The following is a 12,121-nucleotide window of genomic DNA, read 5'->3' as shown; positions in this document are numbered from 1 at the left end:
TATTAATCCACATGGAAATTAAGTTCTGCAATCACAGGCTCGTTGTAAACACCACTGCTCCCCTCCCTCACAAACACACACACATGCTCTCTCCCCCCCCACACACACACTGCTCACACACACACATCCCCCCCCCCCCACACACACACACACACACACTCACACACACGCACACTATCTCTCTCTCACACACATAAAGAAAGACACACACACACTCTCTCTCTCTCTCTCTTTCTCTCACACACACACTCTTTCTTTCACTCTCTCTCTCTGTCTCTCTCTCTCACACACACACACACACTCACACACTCTCTCTCTCTCTTTCTCTCTCACACACACACACATACAGACACACACACACACACACACACACACACACACACACACTCACTCTCTCTCTCACACACATACAGACACTCACACACACACTCATTCTCTCTCTCTCTCTCTCTCTCTCTCTCTCTCTCACACAGACACTCACACACACATAATCTTTCTCTTTCTCTCTCTTACACACACACACACACACACACACCTTCATGTAGATGGGCTCCTTGCGGGCGCAGGTCATCTCCAGCTCCAGCCAGAAGCCGTGCCGCTTGTTGACGATGCTGTCCCAGGACCAGCGCACCTTCTCATGGCCCATGATCACCCCCACAATGGGGAAGTAAGCCGTCTCTATCAGATCCGCCATGTGCGCTTGCACTGCCAACGTTTACACCGATACGGTGTCGGGTGTGCCATGTGCGCTTGCACTGCCAACGTTTACACTGATACGGTGTCGGGTGTGCCATGTGCGCTTGCACTGCCAACGTTTACACTGATACGGTGTTGGGTGTGCCATGTGCGCTTGCACTGCCAACGTTTACACTGATACGGTGTTGGGTGTGCCATGTGCGCTTGCACTGCCAACGTTTACACTGATACGGTGTTGGGTGTGCCATGTGCGCTTGCACTGCCAACGTTTACACTGATACGGTGTTGGGAGTGCCATGTGCGCTTGCACTGCCAACGTTTACACTGATACGGTGTTGGGAGTGCCATGTGCGCTTGCACTGCCAACGTTTACACTGATATGGTGTTGGGTGTGCCATGTGTGCTTGCACTGCCAACGTTTACACTGATACAGTGTTGGGAGTGCCATGTGCGCTTGCACTGCCAACGTTTACACTGATATGGTGTTGGGTGTGCCATGTGTGCTTGCACTGCCAACGTTTACACTGATACGGTGTTGGGTGTGCCATGTGCGCTTGCACTGCCAACGTTTACACTGATACGGTGTTGGGAGTGCCATGTGCGCTTGCACTGCCAACGTTTACACTGATACGGTGTTGGGAGTGCCATGTGCGCTTGCACTGCCAACGTTTACACCGATACGGTGTCGGGTGTGCCATGTGCGCTTGCACTGCCAACGTTTACACCGATACGGTGTCGGGTGTGCCATGTGCGCTTGCACTGCCAACGTTTACACTGATACGGTGTTGGGTGTGCCATGTGCGCTTGCACTGCCAACGTTTACACTGATACGGTGTTGGGTGTGCCATGTGCGCTTGCACTGCCAACGTTTACACTGATACGGTGTTGGGTGTGCCATGTGCGCTTGCACTGCCAACGTTTACACTGATACGGTGTTGGGTGTGCCATGTGCGCTTGCACTGCCAACGTTTACACTGATACGGTGTTGGATGTGCCATGTGTGCTTGCACTGCCAACGTTTACACTGATACGGTGTTGGGTGTGCCAAGTGTGCTTGTACTGCCAACGTTTGGTGTGCCATGTGTGCTTGTACTGCCAATGTTTACACTGATATGGTGTTTGGTGTACCATGTGTGCTTGCACTGCCAACGTTTACACTGATACGGTGTTGGGTGTGCCATGTGCGCTTGCACTGCCAACGTTTACACTGATACGGTGTCGGGTGTGCCATGTGTGCTTGCACTGCCAACGTTTACACTGACTGGGTGTGCCATGTGCGCTTGTACTGCCAATGTTTACACTGATACGGTGTTGGATGTGCCATGTGCGCTTGCACTGCCAACGTTTACACTGACTGGGTGTGCCATGTGCGCTTGTACTGCCAATGTTTACACTGATACGGTGTTGGGTGTGCCATGTGCGCTTGCACTGCCAACGTTTACACTGATACAGTGTCGGGTGTGCCATGTGTGCTTGCACTGCCAACGTTTACACTGATACGGTGTTGGATGTGCCATGTGTGCTTGCACTGCCAACGTTTACACTGATACGGTGTTGGGTGTGCCATGTGCGCTTGCACTGCCAACGTTTACACTGATATGGTGTTGGGTGTGCCATGTGTGCTTGCACTGCCAACGTTTACACTGACTGGGTGTGCCATGTGCGCTTGCACTGCCAACGTTTACACTGATATGGTGTTGGGTGTGCCATGTGTGCTTGCACTGCCAACGTTTACACTGATACGGTGTTGGGTGTGCCATGTGTGCTTGCACTGCCAACGTTTACACTGACTGGGTGTGCCATGTGCGCTTGCACTGCCAACGTTTACACTGACTGGGTGTGCCATGTGCGCTTGTACTGCCAATGTTTACACTGATACGGTGTTGGATGTGCCATGTGCGCTTGCACTGCCAACGTTTACACTGACTGGGTGTGCCATGTGCGCTTGTACTGCCAACGTTTACACTGATACGGTGTCGGGTGTGCCATGTGCGCTTGCACTGCCAACGTTTACACTGATACGGTGTCGGGTGTGCCATGTGTGCTTGCACTGCCAACGTTTACACTGATACGGTGTTGGGTGTGCCAAGTGTGCTTGTACTGCCAACGTTTACACTGATACGGTGTCGGGTGTGCCATGTGTGCTTGCACTGCCAACGTTTACACTGATACGGTGTCGGGTGTGCCATGTGCGCTTGCACTGCCAACGTTTACACTGATACGGTGTTGGGTGTGCCATGTGTGCGTGTACTGCCAATGTTTTTAGCATGTGAACATACATGTAAACTGTTGACTGAACACAACTGGTGAATTTGTTCCACAAAACGTATGGTATTACGGTGTGAACTATAGACAGAACACACGCTGTGACTTTGACAAAAACCTATGATGTCTTGGTGCAAATTATAGACAGAACACAACCTGTGAGTTTGTTCAACAAAAACGAGTGGTGTTATGGTGCAAACTATAGACAGAACACATGCTGTGAATTTGTTTGATAATAACGTGCAGTGTTATGGAACACATGCTATGAATTTGTTTCATGATAAAGTGTGGTGTTATGGGACACAGGCTGTGAATTTGTTTGATAATAACGTGTGGTGTTATGGAACACAGGCTGTGAATTTGTTTGATAATAACGTGCGGTGTTATGGAACACACGCTGTGAATGTGTTTGATAATAAGGTGAGGGGTTATGGTGCACTGGCTGTGCATTTGTTTGATAGTAACGTGCGGTGTTATGGAACACACGCTGTGAATGTGTTTGATAATAAGGTGAGGGGTTATGGTGCAAACATCCACAGCCAAGAGTGCTGAAGACAAGGATCCCAGGTCATAACACAGAGACTCCTGGTCTTCAGAAAGCACATGGGCGAGAGCGGACACAGAACGGCTTGCTGCCTCAGTGTGGACGTGTTATGGACACACCACCACAGAATGGGTACACCACCACACACAATGCTCTGCTCAGTAGGAACACGCTTCACTTCACAATGCTATGATCAAACAACACCGTATCGAAAAAAAAACCCAAACAATGTTTTAATCTTTATCAACCTGCATCAAGTCTAGAAAATGGAATACCAGTGCTCTTTTATCTAAAAAATTCTGGATGTGAGATTAAAAAAAAAAATCCATCAATATCATTTAAAAACTGTCAGCCTATCAATGGGGATACCATACAGTGTATGTCTCTGTCAGCCTATCAGTGGGGATCCCTCTCCAGGTAAAATGACTTGTTCTCTGCGTGTCCACAATGTCTTCCAAGTCTTTAAATGTTCCCAGATCACTTTTCATTTGCACTGGCAAATTGATAAGCATAGATGATTCCATATCATTACACTGTCTAATCACTAAACAGAGGGCATTACAAATCACTTTCAGTTACGCTGACAAAATTAACTGGGAGAGCACATTAAAATCACTTTCAGTTACACTGACAAACTACTGTGTTGAGAGCTTTCCAAATCACTTTTAATTACATGGACAAAATTAACGTGCAAAAAGCATTCAAATCACTCCACGTCAGATGAACAAATTAATGTGCAGATGGCATTCAAATTTCACTCTGTCAAAATCAATGTGCAAATGGCATTCAAATCACTTTCAGTTACTCTGTCAAAATCAATGTACAGAGATCATTCAAATCACTTTTTCATATAGACAAGTTAATGTGCTGACAGCTTTCCAGATCGCTTTCAATATCATTGACAAAATTAATGTGCAAAGGGCATTCAAATCACTGAAAGTTACACTGACAAACTGATGTGCAAACACCTGCACTCACCTGAACACATCTGGTCACTCTGTCAAGGCACTGATTCTGTTTGTAATCCTCCATACCCCAAAAGGGGTCAAAGGAAACAGAATTCTGGAAGTGTGTGTGTGTGTGTGTGTGTGTGTGTGTGTGTGTGTGTGTGTGTGAGACAGAGAGAGAGAGAGAGAGAGAGAGAGAGAAAGAGTGTGTGTGTGTCTCTATGTCTGTGTCGGCTGTGAGGGAGAGAGAGAGTGAGAGAGAGAGAGAGAAAGTGTGTGTGTGTGTGTGTGTGTGTGTCTGTGTGTGTGTCTGTGTCTGTGTATGTGCCTGCAAGCAAGCGTGTGTAGGTGTGTGCATATGTGTGTGCCTGCATGCATGTGTGCATGTGCATGCATATACACATGTGTCAGTGGTGCGGGCGTCTCACCCATCCTGCCGAAGAGCTGCGTGGCGCTGGCCTGACAGCCGGCTGGGCCCTGGATGTAGTAGTGCTCCTGCAGCTCCACGCTGTGCAGATAGGGCATCACCTTGCCGTACAGACTGCTGGGGGCACTCATGCCCAGACACACCCCCACCTGTATGACACAGGGTGTCAGGCATTACACATGCACACACACACACACACACACACACACACACACACTCCTGTACAATATATAGTACATTACAATACATTAAACACACACACACATACACACACACACACCTGTACTACATATAATACATTACACACACACACACACACACCTGCACAACATATAATATTTTACACACACACACACACACACCTGCACAACATATAATACATTACACACACACACACACACACACACACACACACACCTGTACAACATATAATACATTACACACACACACACACACACACACACACACACCTGTACAACATATAATACACCCACCCATGCTTTCTCACACCCACCCCACACTTTCTCACACCCACCCATGATTTCTCACACCCACCCCACACTTTCTCACACCCACCCCATGATTTCTCACACCCACCCCACACTTTCTCACACCCACCCATGATTTCTCACACCTACCCCACACTTTCTCACACCCACCCCACACTTTCTCACACCCACCCCATGATTTCTCACACCCACCCCACACTTTCTCACACCCACCCCATGATTTCTCACACCCACCCCACACTTTCTCACACCCACCCCACACTTTCTCACACTTTCTCACACCCACCCCACACTTTCTCACATCCACCCCACACTTTCTCACACCCACCCCATGATTTCTCACACCCACCCCACACTTTCTCAAAACCCACCCCACACTTTCTCACACCCACCCACGCTTTCTCACACTTTCTCACACCCACCCCACACCTCACACCTTCTCACACCCACCCCACACCTTCTCACACCCACCCCACACCTCACACCTTCTCACACCCACCCCAGGATTTCTCACACCCACCCCACACCTTCTCACACCCACCCCAGGATTTCTCACACCCACCCCAGGATTTCTCACACCCCACACCTCACACCTTCTCACACCCACCCCACACCTCACACCTTCTCACACCCACCCCAGGATTTCTCACACCCACCCCAGGATTTCTCACAACGGAGAGAAAACTCAGGAGGGGAAAACGACCACACTTTCTCCCAATCCCGCAATCTCCATGAGAAACCACAGGGTTGCGATCAATCAGGGGCTAACACGAAAGCACTGTCCATCCTCCCCACGGCACGGAGACTGCATGTGGTACACACCCACCCTGCACAGCCCCGCCCTGTCCATGTAGCTCTTGTTCACCAGTGCATGTGTGTGTGTGTGTGTGTGTGTTTGGCATGATAGTTGTTCAAAAGTATATTGTTGCTATTGCCAATTTGAAATGGTGTTTTAGACAAATGACATGATGCTGATGTCCATGCGGTGTATGTGTGTGCGTAGGCGCGCGCGCACGCGTTCCCATGCATGTTGTTGATTCAAATGTGAATGAAATGATTTGTACTTTCCAGGAATTGCTTACACCCTCTTTTGAATTTAAGCAAACATGTATGTTTCACGGTGATGACTTGTGTTTCAGACTGCCTGTATAATTGTCCCTGTACTCCCTACCTCCCGATCCCCAACCCCCACCCCCTTGACACGGGCAAATGGCCTAGTCATTAAAATGTTCGAGTTCGAGTTCTTGTTCACCAGGTATTCCTCCATACAGGTGTATGGTAGTCCTGTCTCACTATGACCATCTGAACAGCAGAGGAGGCAACTGATGGCCTAGAGGTAACACGTCCACCTAGGAAGCGAGAGAATCTGAGCACGCTGGTTCGAATCATGGCTCAGCTGCTGATATTTTTGCCCCCTCCACTAGACCTTGAGTGGTGGTCTGGACGCTAGTCATTTGGATGAGACGATAAACTGAGGTCCCATGTGCAGCATGCACTTAGCGCACGTAAAAGAACCCACGGCAACAAAAGGGTTGTTCCTGGCAAAATTCTGAAGGAAAATCCACTTCGATAGGAAAAACAAATAAAAAACTGCACGCAGGAAAAAAAAAAAAAAAAAAGGGTGGCGCTGTAGTATAGCGACGCGCTCTCCCAGGGGAGAGCAGCCTGAATTTCACACAGAGAAATCTGTTGTGATAAAAAGAAATACAAAATACAAATACTATCTGGGCCAGAATTTGATTATAGTGGACAGTGTCTTGCCCAAGTTACAGCCCCACTCTCTTTGACAAGAGGGTTTTAGGACAGTCGGCGCTGGGATGCTTCCCCAGGGCCAACTAACCCCCAAGGCTGTAGCACAAAGAGCCAGTGCAGTCTTGAAGAAGAAAGAGAAACACCCGTAGGTGCTGGGGGGGGGGGGGGAGGACCCAGAGAAGCACTGTCTCCACCCGCCCTTGGAACAATCCTGCACCACCATTGGAGGCCTGCGCTGTGTTCACGATTACAATGTGTTCCCACTGTAATGGACAAACCACTGATCATACAGCTTTCTCTTTACTGTTGGCCCAAATGTAAAGCTTATGTCAATCTGTGATGCATGCTGAGCGTTGACACACTCACCCTGTAGGGCCCCTTCCTGTGTATGTAGCTCTTGTTCACCAGGTACTCCTCTATACGGGTCAACACAGGGACAAAGGCTCCGGCATCAACCATGCTCAGCGAAGGCTGGGGACCTGATGACAGGATACAGAATATAGCATGGGGCCTGATGACACAACACAGTGTGTACAGGATACAGAATATAGCATGGGGCCTGATGACACAACACAGTCTGTACAGGATACAGAATATAGCATGGGGCCTGATGACAACACAGTGTGTACAGGATACAGAATATAGCATGGGGCCTGATGACACAACACAGTGTGTATAGGATACAGAATATAGCATGGGGCCTGATGACACGACACACAGTGTGTACAGGATACAGAATATAGCATGGGGCCTGATGACACGACACACAGTGTGTACAGGATACAGAATATAGCATGGGGCCTGATGACACAACACAGTGTGTACAGGATACAGAATATAGCATGGGGCCTGATGACACAACACAGTGTGTACAGGATACAGAATATAGCATGGGGCCTGATGACACAACACACAGTGTGTACAGGATACAGAATATAGCATGGGGCCTGATGACACAACACACAGTGTGTACAGGATACAGAATATAGCATGGGGCCTGATGACACAACACACAGTGTGTACAGGATACAGAATATAGCTGGGGGCCTGATGACACAACACACAGTGTGTACAGGATACAGAATATAGCATGGGGCCTGATGACATGACACACAGTGTGTACAGGATACAGAATATAGCTGGGGGCCTGATGACATGACACACAGTGTGTACAGGATACAGAATATAGCATGGGGCCTGATGACACAACACAGTGTGTACAGGATACAGAATATAGCATGGGGCCTGATGACACGACACACAGTGTGTACAGGATACAGAATATAGCATGGGGCCTGATGACACAACACAGTGTGTACAGGATACAGAATATAGCATGGGGCCTGATGACACGACACACAGTGTGTACAGGATACAGAATATAGCATGGGGCCTGATGACATGACACAGTGTGTATAGGATACAGAATATAGCATGGGGCCTGATGACACAACACACAGTGTGTACAGGATACAGAATATAGCATGGGGCATGATGACATGACACACAGTGTGTACAGGATACAGAATATAGCATGGGGCCTGATGACACGACACACAGTGTGTACAGGATACAGAATATAACTGGGGGCCTAACCACACAACACGCTGTACATATGTGGAGTGATGGCCAAGGCAGCGAGAGAATCTGAGCACGCTGGTTCGAATCACGGCTTGGCCGCCGATATTTACTCCCCCTCCACTAGACCTTGAGTGGCGGTCTGGACGCTAGTCATTCAGATGAGACGATAAACTGAGAGTGTTGTCCTCGGGCAAAATTCTGTAGAAGAAATCCACTCTGATAGGTACACAGGTATGATACGCATGCACTCAAGGCCTGACTAAGCGTCTTGGGTTATGCTGCTGGTCAGGCACCTGCCTAGCAGATGTGGGGTAGCATTTATGGATATGTTCAAACACGGTGATGCCATCTCGGGAAACAAACTGAAAGTGGCAATCACAGATGAAGTATGGAAACTGTGCTGTTGTTTCTGGCGGTTTGTGGAGAAGCTGGGAGTGTGCAGCTATTCCTGTTGAAAAGCTGACTTGTTCATCCTTCAACGTGTACACTGAATGAAGGAACTCTTTCATTTTGTCATTTCTTGACAGCTTCATGGCTGCTTCCTCCTTCTTCTGGGTGAGGATGAACATCAAATGAATAAAGAACTTTGTTCATAGCAAAAAAAGAAAAAAAAAGAATACAGAATACTTTATCACCTCCAAGAACAGCAATTCGTTTGTGGCGTATGTTGCATAATCACTAAACAAGAATCACAGTCATTTAAGTTGAAAACATAAAATACTTAAAACATCTACTTAAACACTACATACATAGTGTGCATGTGTGTGTGTGTGTGTGTTTTCTTCAGTTTAACGTCTATTCACTGTAAGTGTTTTTAGACGGAAAGGAGTAAAGTAGTGGATAAAGGAAAGTGAATGCATGTGAATATTAGTGTAAAAAAGTGTTCATGTTATGTATCAGAGGAAAGGTATATTATTATAAGAAAAAGTCTAAAGAGATTGTGGTGTGTATTGAATGAGGTGTCATGGGAGGGAGAATATGTATAAGCATATCATCAAGTATTAACCTACAACAATGTCAATATAAATAACAACATTAATTATAATACATCAAAGGAGGATACCAACTGGACTGGAGTTTAAAATTTCTGAAAACATTCTAAGCAATGAATAATCATTCAAAATCTTTTCAGTGGCTAATGAAATATTGGAAGAAAAGTCATCAACTTCATCTTTTGGAATTAACGGTCTTATGCTCAGACAATGAATGAGTAGATGGCTTACAGTTATTTGCTTACCGCATATACATTTTATATTTTTAGAAAGGCATTTAGACGAATTCTATACATTAGACTTTGTTTTGAATGTGCTGCTGGTGTCAAATTTAGAAAATGTTTGGGATTGACTGCATTCTTTGTGTGTGTGAGAGCCTGTGTGCCTGTGTTCAAGTCTAACAGTATATTCACGAGTCCCAAAAACTATAAAAGAAAGAGAGCAAGAAGGAAAGAAAGAAAGAAAGAAAAAGATAAAAGAAAAAAAAGAAAGCAATGAAGGAAAAATGTAAGAAAGAAAAAAGAGAGAAAGGAAGAAAGAAAGAAAGAAAGAAAGAAAGAAAGAAAAAAAAAGAGGAAGAAATAAATAATGAGAATAGAAAGAAAGAAAAAACAAAGAAAGAAAAGAAAAAAGGAGGAAAGGAAGGAAGAAAGAGAAAGAAAGTAAGAAGGTAAGGAAAAAAGGAAGAAATAAATAAAAGAAATTAAAGCAAAAAACAAAAGGTGAGATCAGCGGTGACTGAACAAGTATAGCTCTACAATATTTATCCCCAAAAAGACAGATATAAAGAGAAGAAGGAAAGAAGGAAAGAAAGAAAACAGAAGGCGACATCAAGTGTGACTGAAAAAGAATAGCTCTCATATATCTATCTCCAAGAAGGCAGATAAAAAGAAAAGAAGGAAAGAAAGAAAAGAAAGAAAGAAAGAAAGAAATGAAGAAAGAAAGGACGAAAGAAAGAATGAAAGATAAGAAAGAAAGAAAGGAAGAAAGAAAAGAAAAAAGAAAAATAGAAAGAAAGAGCTAAAAAAAAAAAAAAAATTAAAGAAAGAAAGAAGAAAGACAGAAAGAAAGAAAGAAAGTAAACCAGAAAGAAAGAAAGGAAGAGAGAAGGAAGACCGGACACTGACCAAAGGCCTGACACCCGGGCAGCTGGTAAATGTAGTTATCCATGTCCACCAGCTGAGCCGACATGGCCACCAGTCGTTCCTGTAGCGCTGACTCCTTCTCGTAGCACACGTCCATTCTGAAAATTGTTTGCCACAGCCATCGAAAACAGATGCTGATCAGTCGAACCACTGCATATGTATGTATGTGCAATGAAGTATGTATGTGGAGTGATGGCCTAGAGGTAACGCGTCCGCACAGGAAGCGAGAGAATCTGAGCGCGCTGGTTCGAATCACAGCTCAGCCGCCGATATTTTCTCCCCCTCCAGTGGTCTGGACGCTAGTCATTCGGATGAGACGATAAACCGAGGTCCCGTGTGCAGCATGCACTTAGCGCACGTAAAAGAACCCACGGCAACAAAAGGGTTGTTCCTGGCAAAATTCTGTAGAAAAATCCACTGCGATAGGAAAAACAAATAAAACTGCACGCAGGAAAAAATACAAAAAAAAAAATGGGTGGCGCTGTAGTGTAGCGACGCGCTCTCCCTGGGGAGAGCAGCCTGAATTTCACACAGAGAAATCTGTTGTGATAAAAAGAAATACAAATACAAATACAAAGTACACCCTGGCCTTATGGGCAGATCTGCACAGTATACAGGGTATACAGGATGCCAGTACACCTGCACTTTACAGCACACGTGTATGTGTAGTGTGTGCAGTATGTTAAGTACGTCTGTACCTCACCCCATGCATGAATGTGCAGTGTATGCAGTATGCAAGTACATCTGTACCTCACTCCATACAGGTGTGTGCAGTGTATGCAGTATGCAAGTATATCTGTACCTCACTCCATACAGTATGCAAGTACATCAGTACTTCAATCCATGCAGTATGCAAGTACATCTGTACCTCACTCCATACAGGTGTGTGTAGTGTATGCAGTATGCAAGTACATCGGTACCTCACTCCATGCAGTATGCAAGTACATCTACACCTCACTCAAAACAGGTATGTGTCGTGTATGCAGTATGCAAGTATATCTGTACCTCACTCCATACAGGTATGTGCAGCATATGCAGTATGCATGTACATCTGTACCTCACTTCATACAGGTATGCACAGTACATGCAGTATATAAGTACATATGTACCTCACTCCATACATGTATATGCAGTGCATGCAGTAAGTACACCCGAACCTTGTGACACACATGTATGCTCAGTGCGTGCAATATGTAAGGACACTTACATACATGTGTGCATTGTATGCAGCTTACTAGTATGCGAGTACAACTGTACCTTGAG

At 46.0% G+C, this 12,121-nt stretch overlaps 1 protein-coding gene across 3 annotated transcripts in view; it reads right to left on the bottom strand.

The window, feature by feature from the left end:
- LOC143274879 (uncharacterized) overlaps nt 1-12,121 on the bottom strand; it is a 99,414-nt gene that overhangs the window by 13,336 nt on the left and 73,957 nt on the right. For all 3 annotated transcript variants that reach the window (XM_076578850.1, XM_076578849.1, XM_076578851.1), the window contains 4 exons: nt 10,841-10,956; nt 7,507-7,619; nt 4,881-5,028; nt 536-705 (listed from right to left, as the gene is read on the bottom strand). In XM_076578850.1, the coding sequence (XP_076434965.1) occupies nt 536-705; nt 4,881-5,028; nt 7,507-7,619; nt 10,841-10,956 (547 nt within the window). The remainder of the gene's footprint in view (nt 1-535; nt 706-4,880; nt 5,029-7,506; nt 7,620-10,840; nt 10,957-12,121) is intronic.

This window comes from Babylonia areolata, chromosome 29 (genome assembly GCF_041734735.1).
Source record: "Babylonia areolata isolate BAREFJ2019XMU chromosome 29, ASM4173473v1, whole genome shotgun sequence".
Classification (NCBI taxonomy): domain Eukaryota; kingdom Metazoa; phylum Mollusca; class Gastropoda; order Neogastropoda; family Buccinidae; genus Babylonia; species Babylonia areolata.
Note: the sequence above shows the minus strand (reverse complement) of the source record. Positions and strands in the feature narration are given on the sequence as shown.